The 22,734-nt window shown below is 62.6% G+C and overlaps 2 protein-coding genes and 1 long non-coding RNA gene across 21 annotated transcripts in view; 1 reads left to right on the forward strand and 2 right to left on the reverse strand.

Moving 5' to 3' along the window:
- The first annotated feature begins 334 nt into the window (after positions 1-334).
- MTSS2 (MTSS I-BAR domain containing 2) lies at positions 335-21,883 on the forward strand. 7 transcript variants are annotated; one of them, XM_051847269.3, is made up of 14 exons: positions 335-636; positions 4,131-4,192; positions 4,288-4,361; positions 5,039-5,123; positions 5,210-5,301; positions 5,376-5,450; positions 6,503-6,660; positions 6,922-7,029; positions 7,673-7,770; positions 8,981-9,209; positions 17,727-17,801; positions 18,117-18,269; positions 18,423-18,588; positions 18,745-21,883. In XM_051847269.3, exons 1-14 carry the CDS (start codon positions 568-570, stop codon positions 19,512-19,514), a joined length of 2,214 nt encoding a protein of 737 aa, XP_051703229.1. In that variant the 5' UTR covers positions 335-567; the 3' UTR covers positions 19,515-21,883. The 7 variants fall into 7 exon arrangements, 6 of the variants coding, with proteins under 6 accessions (XP_051703229.1, XP_051703231.1, XP_051703230.1 ...); XR_016225412.1 differs by lacking the exon at positions 17,727-17,801 and adding an exon at positions 7,869-7,923 and having other exon boundaries at positions 433-636; positions 9,077-9,209; positions 18,745-19,799; XM_051847271.3 differs by having other exon boundaries at positions 433-636; positions 9,077-9,209.
- LOC149121010 (uncharacterized) lies at positions 9,431-13,302 on the reverse strand. Its single transcript, XR_016225413.1, has 3 exons — positions 13,165-13,302; positions 11,501-11,567; positions 9,431-9,978 (listed from the first exon to the last, which is right to left on the reverse strand). It is a non-coding gene; the product is annotated as an uncharacterized LOC149121010 (long non-coding RNA).
- Positions 21,495-22,734, reverse strand: part of IL34 (interleukin 34) — a 61,554-nt gene continuing 60,314 nt past the window's right edge. For 6 of the 13 annotated variants that reach the window (XM_070062756.2, XM_070062749.2, XM_070062754.2 and 3 more), the window contains exon 7: positions 22,235-22,675. In XM_070062756.2, coding sequence (XP_069918857.2) covers positions 22,672-22,675 — 4 coding nt within the window. In that variant the 3' untranslated portion in view covers positions 22,235-22,671. Of the gene's footprint in view, positions 22,676-22,734 lie in introns of all 13 variants that reach the window. The other 7 variants (XM_070062746.2, XM_070062752.2, XM_070062747.2 and 4 more) reach the window with 3 other exon arrangements.

Genomic DNA, 22,734 nt, shown 5'->3' on the forward strand with positions numbered 1-22,734 from the left:
GCCGCTCACTGCCTGGCTTTGAAAGCGCGGGAACCCGCCCCCGCCCGGCCAGAAGGGGGCACTGGAGCCCCTGCCCGGGGAGGGGGCAGGACCCCCCACCCCTGGCACTCCCGTCGGGAGCTGGCCGGCCCCGCCCCAGCGGCGCCCGCGCGCGCCTGCCCCGCTCGCCCGACCAGTCTGGCCGCGCCGGGGCTCGGATTTCAAAGCCCGGCTCCGGGGCGCGGACGGGCCCGCGCCCGCTCGGCCTTTCCCACAGCCCCTCCCCGCGCGGCGCGCCCCTCCCCGCGGCCCTCCTGCGCCGCCCCCACGTGACGCCCGCGCCTCGGCGGCTCGGGTTACGGCCGCCGCTCAGTCCCGCGCCCAGGCTGCGCCGCGGCTGCCCGCCCGCGCCGCGCCCCCCGCGCCGCCGCCAGCCCCGCGCGACATGGCCCGCGCCGCCCGCCGGCGGCCCCACGCTCCGGAGCGCTGAGAGCGGCCGGGAGGCGGGAGGCCCGGCCCGGAGCGAGCGCCCGCGCGCGGCCCCCAGCTCCCGAGCGCCCCGCCGCCGCGGCGCGGCCCGGCCCGGCCATGGAGACGGCGGAGAAGGAGTGCGGCGCCCTGGGCGGGCTCTTCCAGGCCATCGTCAACGACATGAAGGTGAGCGGGGCGCGCCGCGGCGTCCGTGTGTCCTTGCCCTCGCGTGTTCTGCCTGCGCCTGCGGGGCCCTGCCCTCGCGCGCCCGGCTCGGAGTGTGAGTGCTTGGGTGTCGGGGTGTCCGTGCGGCTCTGGGGTCGCCCCATGGGGGTCCCGACCCGAGCCTGCGAGTACGCCGGGTTTCTGCGCCGCAGACCTCGGAACCACGCGTGAATGGGGTTTGGTTCCAGGGCCGACTCCGCTGCCCTTTAAGGGGTCTGGGGTCTCCCGGGCCTCCGCCCCCTTCCACCACCGTGCCCCCCCTCCCAGCCTCCGACGGCCCCGAAGCCCAGACAATGCTGTCACCGCCAAAGCAGGGAAAAAACTAATAAAGCGGAGAACCGTTAACTCCTTCCCGGCCTCGGCCTCTGCTCCCGGCGCCCCCCACGCAAGCCCCTGGAAGCCCCAGGGTTCCAAGGCCTCCAGGCTGAATGCCCGTGGGCGCCGGGCGCCGAGGACAGGCCCTGGGGGGAGGCGGGGAGAAGGTTGGGGAGCCACCCCAGGGGAGCGCTTTTCCTACCCCACTGCGGGCCTGGGCTCTCGGCTCCAGCCCTCCCCCTCCCTGACACTCCTCCCTCAGCCCCCTCCCCCGCTGTTACCCAAGGTCAGGCTCACCCTACCAGGTTGGGAAACTGAGGCCCGGGAGTGGCTCAAGGTCATTAAGGAGAGTGTTGCGCCCTGCCCCTGACCTCAGCCCTCATTGTTCAGCTGTGAGGGAGGGGGGTCTCCCTCAGAGGGGTCAGGGCTGGGCAGGGCTGCCCAGGGCTAAACCGGCAGAGGGTCCAGCTCCCAGAACGGACCGGGCCAGGACCCTGCAGCTCCATCTGCCACGAATGAGCAGGGCTGCAGGCTGGGGAGGAGCGGGGCAAGAGTTGGCGGCCGCACAGCCCAGCACCCAGCACACTGACAAGTACACAGCACAGTCCCACCAGCCCCCCCCCTTGCTGGGGCAGGCCCTGTGGAAGAGGGAGGGAGCAGCACCCCCCAGGCAGCCGCCAAATCCCTGCCCTCTCCACCCCAAGGAGGCCTGGGGCCTGCTGCTGTCGCCGGGGACTGGGTGAAGAGCATGGGGGTGCTCCTGCCCCATCGCGAGTGAACACTCCCTGGCACCTCCTCCTGCACACACCTCTGCAGGCCCTGTGGACAGCAGAGCCCCGGCCCTGGGGTCCCTCTCTGGCACTGGGCAGCACAGAGCACCCCCCCTCCGCCGGGGGAGGGACCTCCGCCCCCTCCTGCTCTGGGTAGCCACACGGGAGGCGTGGAGGCAGCAGCTTTTGCCCTGAGCGGAGATGCAGGCCCGATCCCTCGCTCTCCAGCCAATTTGCAAGGAACCTGGGGACGAGACAGAAGCAAACGGGCCCAGATCCTAGCCAGGGCTTCTGGCTGGACCGCAGCAGGCACAGTGGGAGAGGCTTCACCTGGGGTGACGTTGAGCGCCGAGATGGCCCTGCCTGTGACGTAGGCGTGCGTGCAGGGACCCTAACCGGGGACGGGGAAGGAGCTGGCTGTGTGCATCTCAGGGGCAGCTCCTGGCCGTTTCCCCAACAGCAGGGCTTCCGTAGGGGGAGGTGGCCGCTAGCCAAGTGACTGGGGACAGGGAACTGGTCTTGCGTCCTGAACCTGTTCCCCAGCCCCCCTCCCTGGCGCTCTGGGCAGAGAGACGGCCAAGGGAAGGAGGGGAGGGTGTGGGCTCAGAGGTGGGGAGGGGCTGCCCTTTGCTGCCCAGAGGGGCTTCAACCACAGGGGCTTCAACCACAGGGGCCTCAGCCTGGTAGGGAGAGTGGGTGATAATCATTGCCTTCCCCCAAAAGTGGGGGTGTCACCTGGACACGGGGTTGGGGGGCCGGCTGGGTGGGAGGTGCCCCAACAGAGAGGTGCAGCTGGACCATGCCCCCTTTTGGCCATCGCGCAGTGCCCCTGCATTGTGGGCTGGGCACTGAAGTCAGGGCCACCCCGAGAGCCCTCTCTGGGATCGGAGCCTGCGTTGCTGTCCCACACCCCATGTCTCCCGGGGACACAAGTCCCATCCCCAGCACAGGGGCCCCTGCAGGGACAAGCACTTCCCCTCCCCTTCCAGAGCGGCCTCGGGCCTTGGGGCTCAGGGCTGCTCCTTCCAGCCCCGCAGGGCCTTCCTGGACATTTGGTGCTTGTCCACCTGCACCCAGGGCCAGGCCTGGGATCAGGCCAGTGGCCTAGGCTGCTCACCTGACCTCTCTGATGAGCTCCCCATTCAGTTTGCTCATCTGTGAAATGGGGGCAGTAGCCACTGTGACCCCTGCTGTCACATGCTGCCTCACTGGGACCCTTTCCGTCTCTGGGGTCCCTGAGGCATTGCCAGGGAGAGGGAGAGGCCGAGGTGCGCCCGTCCTTGTGCTGGAGGGCGCCTGGGCCTGGCCTCTGCCGTTGTCTCCCACTCCCCGCCAGCAGAGCCCTCACAGGGGCTGGGGCTGGGGGAGGTGGTGCAAGGCCTGGGGCTGCCTCCCAGGCCCCTCCACCCTGAGCCAGGCCCCAGGGGGCCAGCCCACCCACAGCTTCCCCTCTTGCTGCAGCCTCCAAGCACTCTCAAATATTTGCTTTCCCTGGACACTGGCAGAGGCCAGCGGGGAGGGGGCAGTTTCGGAGATGGCCTGGAGCCGCCGTATTTCTCGTCATCCCTGCAGGCCCTCAGCTGGGGTCGCCACCTTCCCCTCACCGGGAGGAAAGCCCTGGCCCCAGCACCCGTCCTGCTTGCTCCACAGGGCTGGGGCCTGCCAGACCCTGGGCGCAGGGAGAGCGTGCAGGACAGCAAAGCCCCTCCGTCAGACTGGACAGCTCGGTCGCCTGGAGCCCGACCTCCCTACTGGGAGCCCCCTCCCAGTGAGGAGCCCCGGGCCAGGATGGGATAAAGGCCACACTGTTTCCCCTCGAGGGGAGGGCTTGGGCGGAGAACGGTGGCTCTGTTGGCCGCACAAGGCCCCATTCAGCCCGGGGCCTGCTTGTCCCTGGCCAGGCCCTCGGCAGCCACGGCCTCCCTGGGCCTGGGAGCCACTGCTGCTGGCCTGCCAGGAGCAGCTTCCGGGGCCCAGGGGAGGCCCCGCTGGACACCTGGCATCGCCTTGAGCCCTGCCTCCTTCTGCCCCTAAGGCAAGTGGGCAGGTCAGAGGGCTCCCCCCCACACACAGGATGCCCCTCGTGGGGCTCGCCGCAGACCCCCTGCTGGGCCCTGGGAGCCTGGAGGAGTGGGGACCTGCTGTTTGCCTTTCCATCTTCTCTGTGAAGGTGGCGCACACAGGCGGGAGGGGATGCCTGGTGGCCCAGCCCCTCTGAACTCCAAGGGCCCAGGAGCCTTCTCCCCCCACCCCGGGGGGAGGGGACAGGAGACTGTGCAGAGTCTAGACAGAGGCAGGGAGAGCCCCGCCCCCTCCCCAAGCTGCGGGCACCTCCCCGAGGGTCTCACGTCCTCTTCCGTCCTCTGGCAGAGCTCCTACCCCATCTGGGAGGACTTCAACTCCAAGGCCACAAAGCTGCACTCCCAGCTGAGGTGAGGCTGCCGGGCGACCCCGCGGGGGAGGGGCGGGGCGGGCAGAGGAGAGCACGGCCCCTCTCTGACCCTGCACCCCATCGCCCATCTCCCAGGACCACCGTGCTGGCGGCCGTGGCCTTCTTGGACGCCTTCCAGAAAGTGGCTGACATGGCCACCAACACCCGAGGTGGGGAGGGGTGCGGCCCGGGGCGGGCCTGGCACCTGGAAGGGCCTGTGGGTGTGGGCCAGGGAGAGGACGCCAGGCCCGAGGTGGGTCCTTGGCGTCCCTGGGTCTGCTCCAGTGGAGTGAGCCCCTCATCACAAGAGGCGTGCACGGAGGAGTGGGTGAGTGGCGACCAGGATGTCACACCCCACGTTCCCTTCTGGCCGGGGTCAGCTCGCTGGACCTGGCGACCATGGCGGCTCACCCCTCTGTGTTGTGAGTCCGATCGATCATGGCTCCTTCCCGCCATTCCCACGGGGCCCAGGAGCAGGGCCCTGAGCTCCGGCACCGTCTTCGCTGAGAGCCAGACACAAGACCACGGTGCACGGCCCTCTCCGGTCTGCCGCTGGCAGCCCTGGCCTCTCCCCACTGGGCGAGAGGGCAGCTCCAGGCCTGGCCAGCAGAGCCCCCGCAGCCGCAGGCGGCCAGGGTGGCAGGGGTGGCCGGGCCCGGGAGGAGGCGTGAGAGAGATGGGGCTGCGTAAACATGGAGGAGCCTTACCCTGGTCCTTGTCCCCACCGGGCCGGCGGTGCTGGCCGCCGACGCCGCTTTCGCGGGCCCGGGCGCCCCCTCGTGGCCCAGGGCCGGGACTGCAGAGGCCCCGACAGGCCCCTTCCCACGCCGCGCGCTTGCCTCGCCAGGGGCCACGCGGGACATCGGCTCGGCGCTCACACGCATGTGCATGCGCCACCGCAGCATCGAGACCAAGCTGCGGCAGTTCACCAAGTGAGTAGGCCGGCCGGGCGGCGGAGGGTGGGCGGCAGCCGTCCGCCGGGAGCCGCGGCCCTGACCCGCACTGCGCCTGCCCGCAGCGCGCTGCTCGAGAGCCTCATCAACCCGCTGCAGGAGCGCATCGAGGACTGGAAGAAGTCGGCCAACCAGCTGGACAAGGACCACGCAAAAGGTGGGGGCGGGCCGTGGGGTGGGGGCCCCTGCACCCGCAGGGCCTGGTTCTAGCGCCCCCTCTCGCTCCCGCAGAGTACAAGCGAGCCCGGCACGAGATCAAGAAGAAGTCCTCGGACACGCTGAAGCTGCAGAAGAAAGCGCGCAAAGGTAGCGGCCCCAGGCCCCTGCGGGGCGCCCCCAGGCAGCACCCTGGCCAGCGGGGCCCTCTCAGCCTCCACGCAGGACCCTCCAGCCTGTTGGGTGGGACCCAGGGAGCCGCCCTGCCCCCCAGGTGGGCCCAGGACCTCCCTGTGGGGAGGCCGAGGCGGCCCCAGGCCAGGAGCGGCTCTGTCCATCGGCTGTCCTTCACACATTCTTTCTTCTCTGTCTCTCCTCTCCTCCTCCCTCATCTTCCTGTAGAGCTACTTGGTAAGTCCAGTGTCCACCCCTCCAGCCGCTCCTCCCGTCCTTGTTGCATTTGTCTGTCTCCCCCAGCTCAGGGCCGTTGGAAGGAGCCTCTCCCGGCCAAGGAGGAGCGAGGAAAGCGGTCGGTCCACCGAGGGAGGGGCCTGGGGCTGGGGCGCCCAGGGCCCCTGGCCAGAGATGAGTCTGGGGGCCACTGCTGGGTCAGTCCGCCAGGCCGGGAGGAGTCGGCCGGCTGGGGTAGGGTGGGAGGGCACAGAGCCCGGCTGCCCCGCCAGCCTGGCCCCCACCATCCCGTGTGGCCTGCCTGCTTCCCCTGTCTCCTCTCCATCATCCTCTCTCTGTCTCTCTCGCTGCCTCTCAGTGCTGTTGCTGTCTGTGCGTTGCTCCCAAGACCCAGCTCCTAGCTCTCCCGCCCCCCGCACCGCTGCTGGCCTGGCCGACAGCTGAGCCCCGGCTCTCCACTGTCCTGCTTCCACCCCGGCTCCCTGTCCCGCAGGCAGTGATGCGTCCTGGGCAGTGCAGGCCCCCAACTGGGTTTCACGTGCTCGTCTGTCCACCCTGAGTCCCATGTGGCTTTGCGGCTCTTGTGTCTGTCCTGTGTGTGTGTCTGTGTTTGTGTCCGTCTGTCCTCTCTGCCTGCTCTGGTGGGACCAGCCCCTCCGTAAGCCCCAGAGTCCTGCTGACCCTCCCCAGTCCCCCGGCCCCCACGCCAGCAACACCACTGCGGGGGCCTGAGCCACGGCACAGTGAGCTGGGCCCGCGTCCCCAGCGCAGCCTCGCCTCCCCCCATCCAGGGAAAGGAGACTTGCAGCCCCAGCTGGACAGCGCCCTGCAGGACGTCAACGACATGTACTTGCTGCTGGAGGAGACGGAGAAGCAGGCCGTGCGCCGGGCCCTGATTGAGGAGCGAGGCCGCTTCTGCAGCTTCATCGCCTTCCTGCAGCCCGTCGTGGTGAGCAGGCCCCGCAGGGTGGACCCGGCCTCAGCCTCTGGTCTGGCAAGAAAGGCCACTCCTCGGGGACCCGTGGCTGGGCCCCTGCAGGGGCTCAAAGGCAGCTCCCAGAGCCCACTGTGCGATGGCTTGGTCTAGACAGATGGCACGCAGCCCCCAGGCTACATGGGCCCAGCGTCCACCAGCTCTGAGCAGCACTGGTCATGGGGCGGGGGGGAGGCCGGGAGGGCAGAGCCGGCAAGTGGGACACTGCTTCCTCAGAACGGCGAGCTGACCATGCTGGGAGAGATCACCCACCTGCAGGGCATCATCGACGACCTGGTGGTGCTGACCGCTGAGCCCCACAAGCTGCCTCCCGCCAGCGAGCAGGTACGGCCAGCCCTGGGGCTCGGGCCGGGAGGAGAGGTGCCTGCCCTTGGTTGGGAACAGTGGAGGGCACAGCCGGGAGGTGGGGGGCACAGGCCCCAGCTCCACTGCAGCCAGACCCCTGCCAAACTCGGCCTGGCACCATCCATGCCCAGAACGCCCCCTCGCCCCCTACTTCTACATACCTGCCCAGCCTGCTCCCACATGGAATGCACTCCTTAGGCGCCTACCGTGTGCCCCGCCTTTTCCACGGGTCATCCCATCAAGTCCTCCCACAGGTGCCCTAAGACACCCCGAGTCACAGGGGAAAGTTGGCCAGGTCCAGGAGCCAGCAGAGCCCCAGGGTGGCACAGGTACTGCGGCCTGGCCCTGCCGCCCCTGCCTCCTCGGGAGCACCTGTTCTCCGTGTTTCCTGCCTGACCTGGGCCAGGCTCAGAAGCCAGACCCCCCATGCGTGTGAGCCAGAGGGGCTCGGAGAGGGCCGAATCCCCTCCAGCTTCCCCCTGCCTCCTGCCCCCAGCTGAGGAACTTACATTAAGGCTTAGGGAGGGGTTTTCTGGGAAGAAAATGGAGTGTCCAGAAAAGGATCCTGCTTCCGGGGGGGGGGGGGGCTGCCTCCATGACCCCCATCCCCGTCCCTGCCCAGGTGATCAAGGACCTGAAGGGCTCAGACTACAGCTGGTCCTACCAGACCCCGCCCTCGTCACCCAGCAGCTCCAGCTCCCGGAAGTCCAGCATGTGCAGGTGAGTGGGGGTGGGGTCCGGGGGGCGGGCAGGGACGCTCTGCACAAAGCTGCTTCAAGAACGGCTGCGGGGCCCCAGACGTCACGTCACCTCTACAGCAGGGGCTCAGCCAGCGTGGAGGAGAAGCCGCCTCACCGCCCGAGACTGCTGCAGGTGCGGGCCCTGGCGGGCGGGGAGGGCTTGGCGGCGGCTTCGCTTACTGTGCGTTGCTTCCTTGACTCCTACCACCACCCTCTCAGGTGTGGTGTTGTCTGCATGTCGCAGAAGCGGGAACTGAGGCAGAGTCCCAGCCTGTAGCCACTAGACTCCACTGTGCCCAGCACCCCGAGGGGTAGTAAGAATCAGATCAGGGAGAGGTGCAGAGGCTTCAGGGGACGTAACCCTGAGACCGCGAGGTCAACAGCACTCTGGCCTGGCTGATTCCTCAAAGCCGATGCCCAGGGAGCTGTTCCATGCAGCCCCCAGGGGTCTCGCTCAGCCACCAGGCAAGCCTAGGAGCAGGGGCCCTCCCTTGGGCTGGCACCGAGAACACAGTGGAGGGGCCGTGTACTGTTCAGGTTTCTGGGGAAGGCTGCCCCAGGCCAGGCACCCCTGTCCCCAGCACCATCCCTCTGCGGGGCACGGTTGACCAGCAGACCGGGAGCCAGTGCGGGAGCGGAGGGACTGCAGGGTCCTGTTTGGGTTTGGGAGGAAGGCAACCTTTGTGGCCAGAAACACTGCCCTTGGGGGAGAGAGCTGTGCAGAAGGTGTGCGCCACGCGGATGGAGCCGGGTCAGGGTCAGGGCAGTGGAGCGACGAGGGTGACAGTGGTTGCAGACCCTCCTGGAAGGTGCCCTCCACGCGAGGCAGGGAGCCCGTCACCAGGTGCTGGATGTCAAAGAGCAGTTAGATGGCAAACACCAAACCAGGCGGGCTGTCTAGGGTGATCACACACTCTGCCTCTCCCTGAGGCCACTGCTAGCCTAAGGCACACCCTGGACACAGCACTGAGGCCAGGGCGGGGCGGGGGGGGTCCCCTGCTCTGGCCCTGCCCTGCCATCCCAGAACCCAGCTCCTCTGTAGCACCTGGATCTCAGGACCTTGTCATCTGACATTGTCTTTTCCTTCCTTTGCCCCTCACCCGTCTCCCCAACCCTCGTCTGTCACCCTCCCCGCCACACACACCCCTTGTCTCCCTGTCCGGCCGCTGTGCCCTCCTTCGCTCCCTCAGTGCCCCCAGCAGCGGTAGCAGTGCCAAGGGTGGCGGAGCCCCGTGGCCTGGGGGTGCCCAAACATACTCACCCAGTTCCACCTGTCGCTACCGCAGCCTGGCCCAGCCAGCCACCGCCACCGCCACCGCCCGCCTCTCCAGCGTCTCTTCCCACGACTCTGGCTTCGTCTCCCAGGATGCCACCTACTCCAAGCCCCCCTCACCCATGCCTTCAGACATCACCAGCCAGGTGAGTGGGCGTCGGGCTGGCCACTGCCGGGGCCGCCGCAGCGGCTGCGACTTGATTCCGTTCCTTGACTGCATTCCAGTTTGCATCTCAGCTTTTAGACCCACTTTATCCGTGTATTTTAGATGAATCTTATAAACAGCATATGCCTAAATTTCCTGCTTTTAATTCAGTCAGACAACAATCTCTCTTTTTTTAATCTATTTGAAAGGCAGAACAAGATAGATCTTCCATCTGCAGGTTTATTCCCCAAATACCCACAAAAGCCAACACTGGGGAGACCAAAGCCAGGAGCCCAGAACTCCGTCCAGGTCTCCCACACAGGGGCAGGGGCCCAAGCACTTGGGCCATCATTCGCTGCCTTCCCAGAGCAGCAGCCAGGACTGGCCTGAAGCTCTGATGTGGGGTGCAGGCATCCCCGCGGCCCTGGGCTCTGGGTTTTAGTCGGCACTTTCAGTCCGTTGATGTTTAATGTGATCTGAACTGCGTGGACGCTCCTACTTTGTTTTCTTGCCCTGGTGCGCTTGTGCCTCCTGCACGTCTTCCCTCGCCTTGCCTTTTCCCGTATCTGCTCTCCCGGGGCGCAGCACCCACCCACCTCCTGAGTGAGTCGGAGACCGCCGTCCCTGTGAGGTGTCCTGCTCTCCTACTTGTAGTGCCCATGAACGACAGTGGTCTGCTCCGTTCAGTCCTTGTCGATGCCGTCGGCCCTGCGTGTCCCTGGGTTCCACATCCACAGCTCAGGAGCTGAGGGGAGAATACTGCACCTGCACTGAACACAGATTCTCTCGTCATTCCCACAGAGGCAATTGTGTTGGCCACTGTAAGCGATCTAGAGATGCCTTGAAGTAAACGGGGCGACGTTCTTGGGTTCTGTGCAGGCACCACGCGTGTACTGAGCCACGGGGACCATGCCTGGGCTCTGCTGTCCCCCGCAGGGTGCCAGGCCCCACATTACTCGGGTGTCCCTGCGTCTCGAGACCCTCCTCCTGCCTGAGGCAGAGAGCGTGGTTAGCCAGCGCCGAGTCCCTGTTTATCTGGAAACCTGCTTCATTTTGGGGTTCATCTGCTGGTGGTTTAGCCATGACCACGAGCCCGGGGTGACAGTGTCGCCACCTGGCTCTCTGAGTGAGGTGGCATCTTTGGCCTGTTTCAGGCTGTTCTGTGTTTTGCTGTAAGGAGTCCACAACATGGGTTTGTTTCTCCTTAACCCGATTTGCTCTCGGACTTCCGAGCCGTTCTCTCCCGATTCCACCCTCACGGCTCGGGGTCTCTGCTGCCAGGATTCCAATTCAGCGTCCGACCGCCTCCGTCCGTAGCTCACCTCCGTCTTCCTGTGTCTCCACTCTACGTTCTGGTTAGTTTCTTGAGATCCCTTTTCCAGCCTGCTTGCTCTCTTGCTTTTGAACTACCCGCAGAGGACTGTGTCTGCTTTGAAATCGTTTCAGCCGTGTAGAGAGTTGGGAAAGAGGACACAGCTCCCCCGCCCCTTCCCGCAGTCTCCCCAGTGCCGACAGCTATGTAAGCACCTGTGGCCTTTCTCAGGTGTTGCCTGCATCCTGTCTGTGTCACTGGCCCAGGCCCAGCCCTCTTAAGTGTCTTTTGTGACTGAGCCTTTTAAATATTGGTCAGGTATTTTGCAGAATGTCTCTCAGTTTGGATCTGTCATACCTGGCGTAGAACGAGGGGTCAGGCAAGTGAAACAGTTCTCTGCAGGAAGTTCAAAAGCAAAAAAGAGAAACAGCAGGCTGGAAAAGGGATCTCAAGAAACTAACCAGAACGCAGAGTGGAGACACAGGAAGACGGAGGTGAGCTGGAGGTGAGCTACAGACTGAGGAGGTCAGACGCTGAACTGGAGGCCCCACAGCAGAGACCACCTGCGAGGAAGACAGGTGGTTGGCGAGCAGCTGCGACCCTGCTGGAGGCAGCCACACCCCCATCACCGTTCCTGGGAGGCAGCAGTGCCCAGTGCCGGCACAAGTGTGTGCATGTGGGGGACCCACAGTAAGTTCCCAGCTGCCAGCTTCAGCCTGGCCCAACCCTGGCTCTAGTGGGCATTTGGAGAGTACGCCCCGCCCCTGCTCTGCTTTTAGAATCAACTAAATAAGCAGAATGAGAGGGCGTTCATCTTTGGCAAGAGGACCCCAGAAGTGGTGGTGTGCCGCGTGGTGCCACCGCTGCCTCACCTGATCCTTGATTAAGGCGACGTCTGCCAGGCTTCGCCCCTGCAGAGTCCTCGCCTGCCCAGGCCCACGGTACCCTGGGGAAGGGCCGCTTTGAGACGAGGCACCTACCCTGTCGCTCCCCAGTCCCATCATCCGCCGGTGAGGCTTGCCCGTTACCATAGTGACTTTCTTCTTCCTGTGTTAATAAAAATTTCGTAAAATGCTATCCCTTCTCCACACTTAACTTACACACTCATTTACTTGTACCAATATGGACTCAAATACTGCTTTTATTCTGTGAGTCCTGTCCATCACCATGGAGTCTCTAAAGAATTTTCTTAATTGACGTGTTTTGTGCATGCACAGAACTAAATACATCTTAAGTGTGCAGCCCAATAAAAGTGCACAAGCCAGATACCCGAGCCCTGTGCCCTACAAAGGTAACCACTCTCTGGACTCGAGTCGTTTTTGCCTTCTCCATCCTACATATACATAAACACGTATGTGTGTGTGTGTGTATACGTATATATACACACATATATATATACATATATATATGGAGGGTCTTCAGAAAGTTCATGGAAAATGTATATTTGAAAACACTTTGCAGGATTTCAAATGTTTTTCCACCACAATAAGCACCTTTTAGCTCCGTCTCCCCATGACCTTGTGAAGCGCCTCCTGTCACGTACGCCGTGGAATCACGCAGCGTGCGCCCTTCCCCTCTGGCTTCTCCGTTCCCCCGTGCTTGCCTGGAGGTGTGTGCTGTTCTCACCGCCGTGTAGCATCCCTCTGTGCAATGCCGTCAGAGGGCTGGTCTGTGTCTGCCGGGGCACTGCAGATCTTTGGCTGCAAAGCCGAGTCACTGAGCCACAGGACGCACCCACGTCCCGTTCCTTTGTTTTTTTGTTTTTGTTTTGTTTTGTTTTGTTTTTGACAGGCAGAGTGGACAGTGAGAGAGAGACAGAGAGAAAGGTCTTCCTTTGCCGTTGGTTCACCCTCCAATGGCCACCGCAGCCGGCGTACCGCGCTGATCCGATGGCAGGAGCCAGGTGCCTCTCCTGGTCTCCCATGGGGTGCAGGGCCCAAGCACCTGGGCCATCCTCCACTGCACTCCCTGGCCACAGCAGAGGGCTGGCCTGGAAGAGGGGCAACCGGGACAGAATCCGGCGCCCCGACCGGGACTAGAACCCGGTGTGCTGGCGCCACTAGGCGGAGGATTAGCCTAGTGAGCCGCAGCGCCGGCCCGTCCCGTTCCTTTGCGAGCAGCTGTCCCAGCCGACACTGCTCTTCGCGATATGATGGCAGTGCCGTTGGACGTCTTTTGAACACCAGCTCACACTGTTAAAGGCCATTTGCGTATCCCGTTTCCTGAAGCGCATGCTGAGATCCTCGCTTGTTTTCACACTGGGCTATCTCTTGTTGACTCGTAGTAGCAGTATATATATATTTTTTTAATCTCACTTTGGCTGCCTGCAGAGAGAGCAGGTTGCCAGCAAGGATGGCGATGTGGTTGAGGAGCTCTCGGCCAGCTCACGGACCCAGTGCCGACCCAGCCGCTGTCAAAAGCTAGAGTTGAGGGAGAGAGCGTTTGCGGTACCCCTCGCCGTCACACAGTCAACGTGAGCTGCAGGACAAGCCTACGCGTGGGACAGAGCGTGGGAGATGGGTCTGCTCTGTAGCCATGGCCCATCAGCACAGCTTAAGTGGGACATCATTTTACAACCTGACATCGGTATTTTACACAGTTTAAGTTAACTAAGGAGGTTTTCCTCCCCCAGTGACAGCCTCACCTTTTGAGAGTTCCAGGGATCCAGCTGGACGCCTCAAGGTCAGACTGTCCGAGCTGCAAACCATTAGGTCAAAATAAAATTAGTAATACATTTCACTTCAGCTTGCCAACTCAAGCTGTGGCCCAAATCCAATCAGAGCTAAGGTGATCACACACATTTAAAAACAGGCGAAGTTTTAAGTCTCAGAGTTTTAAAGTAGGAACAACACACATGAAACTTCCCCCAAGATGCATGAGGTTTTGTTACCCAGGGCAGTTAGAAAACACAAAACCTTTTTGAAAAAGGATCAGCACAGGACATCAGCCTGTGATTTTGCAGCTGCACAGGACAGTAAGGTGGTGTTTTTTCTTCTGGACTTTTAAGAGCTAGGAACGGCCGGCGCCGCGGCTCACTAGGCTAATCCTCCGCCTTGCGGCGCCAGCACACCGGGTTCTAGTCCCGGTCGGGGTGTCGGATTCTGTCCTGGTTGCCCCTCTTCCAGGCCAGCTCTCTGCTGTGGCCCGGGAGTGCAGTGGAGGATGGCCCAGGTGCTTGGGCCCTGCACCCCATGGGAGACCAGGAGAAGCACCTGGCTCCTGGCTTCAGATCAGCGTGGTGCGCAGGCCGCAGCGGCCATTGGAGGATGAACCAACGGCAAAGGAAGACCTTTCTCTCTGTCTCTCTCTCTCTCTCACTGTCCACTCTGCCTGTCAAAAAATAAAAATAAAATAAAATAAAAAAAAGCTAGGAACTAACTTTTCAAACAGTCCTCTAAAACCTCTAAACTAGAGAAAAACATCCTTTAAAGGGACATAACAGTATTTAACTAGTAGTTACTTCAGAGCAGTTTTTGAGCACTGGAGACATCAAGTTACTTTACACCAAAGTGCTGTGAAACCCTAGAAAGCTCAGGGAAGGCTTTAGTGCAAAGACAAAACACAGCTCCGGGAACTTGACTGTAAGTCATTTTAGAGTCACACAGGGATGACAGAAGGCTGCAGAGTCTCGACAGTGGCAGCCCCACAACTGCAGCCTCCTAGGGAGCGGAGCAGGGCGCTGCGCACCTGCCGCCCTCACCCCAGCAAGGCAGACGCTGCGGAGCAGGGGCCTCTAACATAGGTGGGCAGAGAAAGGGTGGCCAAGCCTCTGTCTCCGCGGAATGGCGGCAGAGACAAGGCCGAGGGAGCACGGAAGCTGGCCAGGCGCCGAGCCCCCTGCAGGGCGAAGCTGCTCGGACAGGACTCGCCACTGTCTCTGCTCCTCCTCGGCTGGCTCTGCTGGATCCATGACCGACAACGGCTCAGAGAGAGGTTTCTGTCTTCACGCAAGAACTGAGACGTGAGAGAGCGCAGCAGGGAGAGAGGTAGCAAGGTTTCCCAGGGAAGGTGGGCACTTACCCAGACAGGGCCGGAGCGCGCCTGTTCAGACTGGGGTAAACAAGGCTACAGCTATGCGGAGAGCACACCTGACAGACCTGGTGGGCCTCCCAGTAGAGGACCGGGTGGTGGAAGGAGGGGATGACTTCTTAGAGTGTAGGTAGTGGGGGCGGGGGATGGACACAGAGGAGGAAGAGGAGACAGAGAAGGTGAGATGGACACAGAGGAGGAAGAGGAAGGTGAAGGTTTGGTAGCCGGGTGCCAAGGCGCAGGAGGAGGGGCATGATCGGCCGGATCCGAGACAGGCTCGGACTTGAAGGCTCGGGAGCTGGCCAGCTTCTTCCCCGAGGAGCAGACTCATAAGTGACAGTGAAGGGCGATTCCGGAGGAATAAACACCTGTGTCTAATCCCGGAGAATGTGGGGGTCAGAGGCCCCATTCTGGACCGTGACTGTTGGGTGGGAGACACCTGAGAACTGAATGCTCACCTGTTCCTGTGGTGGGGAGTGGGTGGGTTTAGAGAATCACAAACCGCAGGAGAGACAGGACCCCCCCCCCAACTCCCTTCACCTTCCAACAGTGAGGCTGTCCCTTAACCCCAACATTCCTGGGGCTGGGAAGGCTCAGGCCACGAGGGGCCAGCGCTAGGATTTTCAGACGGGCAGACAACCCTCCGGGTGGGACCCAGAACTCCCCTCGCTTCCTGGGATGGAGCAGTGGAGGGCGGAGGTCCTGCATGACCTAGTCACCTCACTCGCCTTCGCCCGCCCTGTGGCTGTAAAGTAGAAAAGACTTGGGGGGGGGGGGCAGTAGGGATAGAAAGGATGGGGTTCAGCCTGTCCAGACAGGGCGAGGGGTCTGAAGCCAGCACTCTGTAAGACTACATTTAAATTTCTTCTTTCACCCTGCACCTTTTATTGTTCTAAATAGTATTTTAATGACCAGAAGTTCTTCATTGTAATGTGGTGCGATGTACCCATTGTTCACATTGTTGGTACCTTTGTGTCGTGCTGGAGATACTTCCGCATACTCCTAGGTCCTTGAGAAGCCTTCCTGTCTTACCTTTTTGATTCAGACATGCAGCCTGTGTGCGCGTGGAGGTCCTCTGTCCCATGCGGCTCTGTGACTGACCCCTGACTCACAACCATTTATTGAAAAGACAGTCTAATCTCTCTCAGCCAGTTTGCGCTGCTTTAACAAGATACTGGACGCCGCGTGGTCCACAGTGTGGAGAGCAGCAGAGGCAGTGTCCTGGCGGGGCCGGCTTTCTGCTCACACGTGGCCTCCCCTGCCCGGGTCCTCCTCCTTCGTCCCAGATCCCGGCCTCTTGAACTAATACCAGTGCCCTGGGGGCTGAGTGTGACCCGGGAACTGGGGGTGGAGGAGTTGCACGGAGAGCATAGTGTCCTCTCCCCGCCACTCTACAAAGTCGCCTTTGACTTCAGCTGGCGCTGCGAGTGGCTGCCCCCCCCCCCCGAACTCTGTGCTCTGCTCCTCTGGTTGGCCTGTCCTGTGCCAGTGCCACTCCGTCTTCATTGTTGTCCTCTGCAGCAGTTCCTGTTGCCGGTTGGTTATCATTTTCTGGTGTCGGCCTGTCTGGTTTGCGCCCTTTGCATTGCCTTCCACATGTCAAGATCAGCTTGTCAGTCTCACCAGAAAAACAAGACAAAACACCACTCCTGGGATTGTGGCTGTGACTGTGTGCGTCGTCTGCATTTATTTAAGTTCAGCCCCTTCTCCATGATGTGTCTGTAGTCCTCTTGTAAAGAGCTTGCATATCTACCAGTAGATTTTTCCCCCTAGGAATCTGATGCTTGCTGATGCTATTATGTTGGCTTGGTAAGGATTATTTTTTCCTGTTTGGTAGCTGTTCAACTGATTGTTTTTTCTGGCCTTGTATCCAGTAACTTTGTTAAAAACCACCTATTCTAACAATGTATAAATTCTTGAATGTTCTACACACTGGTGTATCACATTGTTGCTAACAGTGGTCACCCCGTTTCTCCCCTTCCAGTCCTTGTAAATGTTATTTCTTTGTCTTGCTGTGTTGCTGTAGCGAAGACTTCCAGCGCTAGAAGTGGCGATCACGGGCATCCTTGTCTTTGTCCCAGCTGCAGAGAGAAAACCGTTGGCGTTTTTGTAGATACTCTTTGTGAGGTCGAAGAAGCTCCTCTTGTTTGTCGTTTACGTGTTTGGGCTTTTCTGTTTGTTTTCCACGAGTGGGTGTGGAACTGTCCATTGAGTTTTCAGGACGCCTTCTCTGTGCAGTCTGAATGCACTCCCTCCTCCAAATCCCCCCTGGAGCCTTGTTTGCTTTGACTGGAGGTGATCCTGGGCTGTCACAGCCTGCAGGAACTCTGGGGACCAGAGGCAAAGTTGTTGCGACCATTTGCTCGTGATCCCCTCGCAGCCATGGTGGCTTCACCACACTGTCCTCGGTGACACAGTGCTGAAGACAGCACCTGCCCTGGGAACTCCACCAGCACACAGGCACAGGAGTTCGTGGCCCTGCCTCTACCACTGTTTCTCTTTCCTTCGTTGTCAGTTTGGAGCGAGAGGGCCTCCCAGGTACCTGGTGCCTGCTGCCACTCGGGACAGCAATTTCCCACTCACACTCTAGCCAGCTTTCACTGGGCTCCTGCCCCGTCCTGTCGAAGCCACGCCACGCTCTGCTCCTCTGCACAGCCAGCTCTTTCCCGGCTCTGGGCATCACCTGCCCTGGGCTTCCTCTCATTTCACTTCACCCCACCTGAGGCTGCAGCCCTGACTCCTCCCTGATCTCCAGGCTTGTCAGTAACAGGTGTCCACAGGGCATCCATGCACAGAGACTAAGAGCAGGCGGCTGAACAAGCACAGGATGGCCCTAGCATCCCTTTGAGGAAACAGTGACACCACTGACCCAGCTGCCATCCTTAGCATCTTTCTGTCTCTGGCCCACTGCCTCCAGGCCAGCGGCACCAAGTCCTGTGGCTAATCCTCAATATGTATGGCTCTTGGATGGGGCCTCTGGCACGGCAGTGCGCCTACTGTGTGCTATGGGCCCTGTATTCTGCTGCCGACGCTCCCCCGGCCGCAGCCCTGGAGCGAGGGACGGGATGCTGAATGAAGCAGCCCGCTGCATGCAGGCGCTGTGACCAGAGCTGTTCTCTCCTCTCCTCTCCTCTCTCGTCCCCTCCCTGCCGGCCGCTGCTCGCCTGTGCACGGCAGAAGTCCTCCAGCTCTGCGTCCTCTGAGGCCTCGGAAACCTGCCAGTCCGTTAGCGAGTGCAGCTCTCCCACCTCGGTCAGTGCCCCAGCCCTGCCCCAGGACCGTCCCCAGCGGTCCTCCCCACGCCACCCCCACAGGGAGGGCCCGGCTCAGCCAGGGGGGCACTCACGGAGCCTGTCCCTGAGAGTCTGCCTCCAGGGTATCCCATCTTCACCCCAAGCCTGGTGGGACGGAGGGGTCCCAGCCACGCTCCAGGTTCCATCCTAGCCATGGTAGTGAGCCAGGGGCCTCGCACAAACCTGCATACCCTGAGAGCTTTAACCACAGTGAGGTCCCCTTGGCCATGGCAGCAGGACCAGGATCCCCCTGACCTCCCCGCCGTACCCCCAGGACTGGACCAAGGCTGGCCCCCACGAGCCGCCCTCAGGCACCACGCTGCAGCGCAGGAAAGACAGGGTGGAGCTCCTCCGAGACACAGAGCCGAGCCCGGCCAGCGGAGGCACCCCGGGCCCCCGGATGTCCCCTGCCACCATCGCAGCCAAGGTAGGTGGCATCTCTGCAGCCGCCTGGTCAGTGCAGATGGCCCAGCATGGGGGCTGCAGGGCCAGCTCTAACCACCCAGTGGGGCTGCCTGGAGTCCCTGGTGGAGGGGGCAGCAGGGAGCGAGGCTTCAGCCTGCAATGTTGCCGCTCCCAGCACGGTGAGGAGGTGTCCCCTGCGGCCAGTGACCTGGCCATGGTGCTGACCCGCGGCCTGAGCCTGGAGCACCAGAAGAGCAGCCGGGACTCACTGCAGTACTCGAGCGGCTACAGCACGCAGACCACCACGCCCTCGTGCTCCGAGGACACCATCCCCTCCCAAGGTAGGCCAGGGCACTGCCATCCCCACGCGCTGGGCCACTGGGCCTCGGCAGTCCCACCCCTCGCCTGCCAGGAAAGCTGTACCTGCTGCCCACGAGGGCCCTGTCTTTCCTCCGGGCGGTTGGGGGCTCACCGCATCCCCTGCCCCCCACCCCCAGGCTCTGACTACGACTGCTACTCTGTGAACGGGGACGCGGAGAGCGAAGGCCCGCCCGAGTTCGACAAGTCATCCACTATCCCGCGCAACAGCAACATCGCCCAGAACTACCGCCGCCTGATCCAGACCAAGCGCCCAGCCTCCACGGCCGGGCTGCCCACCACGGGGCTGCCCTCGGGCGCACCCCCCGGCGTGGCCACCATCCGCCGCACGCCCTCCACCAAGCCCACTGTGCGCCGCGCCCTGTCCAGCGCTGGCCCCATCCCCATCCGGCCGCCCATCGTGCCCGTGAAGACACCCACAGTGCCCGACTCCCCCAGCTACGTGGGACCCACGCGGGCGGGCAGTGAGGAGTGCGTGTTCTACACCGATGAGGCCGCCTCGCCCCTGGCACCAGACCTCGCCAAGGCCTCCCCGAAGAGGCTCAGCCTGCCCAACACAGCCTGGGGCAGCCCTTCCCCCGAGGCAGCCGGCTACTCAGGGCCAGGAGCCGGGCTGGCGGCCGAGGACGACGACGAGCAGCGGCTGGCCGCCAACCGGCACAGCCTGGTGGAGAAGCTTGGGGAGCTGGTGGCAGGTGCCCATGCCCTGGGGGAGGGCCAGTTCCCCTTCCCCACAGCCCTGTCGGCCACCCCTGCAGAGGAGACACCCACCCCGCCTCCAGCGGCCACCAGTGACCCCCCAGCTGAAGACATGCTGGTGGCCATTCGGCGCGGGGTCCGGCTCCGCAGGACCGTCACCAACGACAGATCGGCTCCCCGCATCTTATGATGGCGCCACCTCCCCACCCTCTCTGGCCCCGGTGCGAGCAGGCGGCCTGGTCTGTGAGCAGTGGCCACCCAGAGCGGAGACCCAGCCAGGGGCGAGGACAGAGCCAGGGAAGAGGCAAGGCCGCTTTGTGGAACGAGACACCCGGCTTGGATTTCCGCGTTTCAGCAGGAAGCGACTTCAACAAACCTTGCCTGGTCCGAGCCTGCAGGCCGTGAACTGGTTTATAGCCCCTGCCTCGTCTGCCCCTCCACGTCCTCCCTGCAGGGCCCCGCCTCTCCCCAGCAAGTGCACAGTAGAGGGGCCCAGCCAGCCTTCCTTACCATCCCAGCCCTACCCCGGCCTGGGGTCCGCACCGGAGCCAGCTGCTCCCAGAGTCTCCCCTGAATGCTGGCTCCCTCCCCGCCCCTGCTAGCACCTCACTCACCTCCCTTCTTGCCACTCTGCCTGTCCCAGGCCCCTCCAGCTGGAGACAGGAGGCTGCAGAGGGGTGAGGGGTCAGGTTCCCAGTCAGGGTTAGGGAGTGGGTTGGAAGTTGGTGGCCGGGGCCACTCATGAAGGGGAAGTGTTGAGGCCCTCAACAGGGCCTTCCAGGGGGCTTAGGGGCCCCTAAGGGAGCTCCCCTCTCCCCACGAGGTGGGACAGGCTGGGGTGAGGGCCAGGTGGGGCAGCAGGGACAGCAGTCCCGAGGCCCTGGGGTCACCTGGCCAGTGGCACCGCTGTTTGCAGGTATCCAGTTTTCAGCTGGGTCTATAAGGCATTAACTGGTGGCACTTTGGAGTCGCAGTTTCAGCCACCTCTGGAGGTGGAGCCTGGTGTAGAGGGTGGGGGGTTATTTTATGAATATAATAAAATGGAGCGGACTCCGGATGAGGACTACGTGGAGACGAGGTGATGGAACAGGGTATATGTCTGCCAGTGCCTGAAGCGCAAGGCGCACGGTGGCCTGCTGGGCCCACAGCAGGAGAGGGGTGGGACGGGCGCCCCAGAAGCCAGAGGAGCTGGCGCGCTCTCCAGTGTCCTGAGCATAGCCAAAACAAGGGTGGGGAGCGGAAGGGCCCCCAGGGCCTGCCTGCCGTGGTCTGAGTGGACTGCAGGCTCAGGGTCAAGCAGTGAGTCCGGGAAGATTGGCTTTGACTCTCTGTTGCCAGAGGAGATGCCGTCCCGGGATGTGGGGCCGGGGAGGAGCAGGGCTCTTGCCCGAGCCACCAGTGTGAGCAGGAGAAAGCATGTGAGCCTAGGGCGCGTGGAGGGATTCCAGGTGGACCCACAGGTCGGTGGAGCAGCAGGGATCTGAGGATGACAGGGGTCGCAAGAGTAGGCTGTCCTTGGTCTGGGTGGCGTAGTTGGAGCTGACCCCCTGCCCCAGGCTCTAACTCCTAGGAGTTCTTGTGCCATGAACTGGAATTCCAGCGGGGGAGCCAATGCCCCTGCGTGGACAGAACTCCCACAGGGCTCCCAAAGGCTGGGGGGGGGGGGGGGGGCTTGGAAGTCATGAGGGCCTAGAACTGCCCCGAGCACTCGGGCTTGCAAGCACAGGCTGACGCCAGGGCTCAGAGGGCAGGGTTTCTGGTGCACCTTTCCCCCCAGGGTTGCCTCAGGGACCGCCAGGTGGGCTGCCCAAGGAGGATGCAGGATGTGAGGGGCAGTGGTGGGCAGGCCTGGCCTCTGCTTCCAGGGGTGTGGCCGGGCCTAGACAACCCTGTGAGAAAGAGCTCGTGGTGGGGGCGGGGGGTCCACAGGGTGGGGCCCTGACTGATGGGAAGGAAAGCTGTGGCTTCCCAGAGAAGGGGTGGATGGCACAGTTCTCCCCTCCCCCATCCACCTCCCTGCTCCCCTCCGGGTCCTCCCAGGCTGTATATACTCCACCCTCCCCCCACCCCGCCCTCCCTGTGACTGCCCCGTGCTGCCCTGCTGTCCACTTAGTGACCACCTTGTAGGCCCACCCCCTGGGATCCGAGCCAACCATCCCACTTCACAGACTTTGGTTGGGGGAATTCTTTACTTTTCATTTTCTTTCTCATTTTGTACAGAGAAATATTCTTTTCAAAAGCGTCTTTGGACTGAAGTAACTTTTCTGGTGCTGTTAACTTGTTCCTTTTTTTAATTTATTTTTCCACCCCAGGCCACAACTCCTGGTTCCTACTCACCCTTTCTCATCTCTGCCCCTCCATGCACCTGCACCATTTTGTTTCTTTTCTGTCAGTTTTTGGAAAAATTCTCTCCTGCCAGCCCCCTTCACTCTGTCCTCCCCTTGATTTCAATAGTCACTGCTACAAGTAACAAATGCACTGTGAAGATCCCAGTATTAATAAAGTTGTACTGTAATTAACACCCCTGGCTCTCTCCCCTAGCCTGCTTGCCACCCCAGCCCCTTCCCACCCCGGACCCCAGGCTGAGGGCAACCCAGGCACCCCAGGTGTCAGGAGTGGCCACAGCTTGAGCCTGCACCTGGGACTTGGAGATACCGACGCCACGACAGCCGGAGGGAGGGGGATGAGAAACAGACCAGCGCCCTTGCAGACAGCCCCGGGCGGGCGCAGGCTTTGCAGCTGAGGGCAGAGCTGGAAAAGACGCCAATGCCTCTGTCCCTGCCTAGGGTTCAGTCCACTCCACGTCTATTTCCTTGGAACCCCAGACCACAGGACAACCCCACCCCCTCCTCCCATCTGCCCTGGAGGGACTCCTCAAGTTTGCCTGGAAAGGCAAAGCAAAGCAAAGCAAACGGAACAAAGCAGGTGTTTAATAGAAAAAATACGAGAACTGGGAGAGCATCCACTGTGGCAAGACGTGGCATCAGCGCCGCGGCCCGAGTCCACCAGCCTCTGGCCAGCGCCCTGGCTGCTGCAGGAGGCGCGGCACCACTTCCACGCAGGTGAGGCCGCAGCCCCGCAGCCCCGCCAGGCCAGGTGAGGCCGCCTCGCTCTTCCCGGGGTTCTCTCCCTGGGCCCACAGCACCCGCACCACCACCACCACCCGCCCAGCTGAGACCCCAGCCCGGGTCACCAGGGCAAGAGGCCTCTGCCCCGGGCCCTGAGCCGCTTCACGGAGCCTGGAGTTGAGCGCTGGAGCCGGGAGCGCGGGGCGCGCAGGGGGCGGTCAGCCGCGGGGCTGCGGGCTCGGCACCTCGCAGTCCTGCCAGTTAAGGACGGAGCTCCGCTTACCTGTCGGAGACGAAAAGACAGGATAGACACGCTCGGCTCCCACCTCCCAGAGACCCAGC

The sequence above is a fragment of the Oryctolagus cuniculus genome, chromosome 18, assembly GCF_051225735.1.
Source record: "Oryctolagus cuniculus isolate XC-2025 breed Fujian yellow rabbit chromosome 18, ASM5122573v1, whole genome shotgun sequence".
Taxonomy (NCBI): domain Eukaryota; kingdom Metazoa; phylum Chordata; class Mammalia; order Lagomorpha; family Leporidae; genus Oryctolagus; species Oryctolagus cuniculus.

What these genes read in the sequence shown, in the direction of transcription:
- MTSS2 (XM_051847269.3), top strand. Translation starts at nt 568, where the DNA reads ATGGAGACGGCGGAGAAGGAGTGCGGCGCCCTGGGCGGGCTCTTCCAG. An exon ending in CATGGCCACCAACACCCGAG is followed by an intron (nt 4,362 to 5,038) that starts GTGGGGAGGGGT and finishes TTGCCTCGCCAG; the next exon opens with GGGCCACGCGGGACATCGGC. An exon ending in AGTGCAGCTCTCCCACCTCG is followed by an intron (nt 17,802 to 18,116) that starts GTCAGTGCCCCA and finishes CCGTACCCCCAG; the next exon opens with GACTGGACCAAGGCTGGCCC.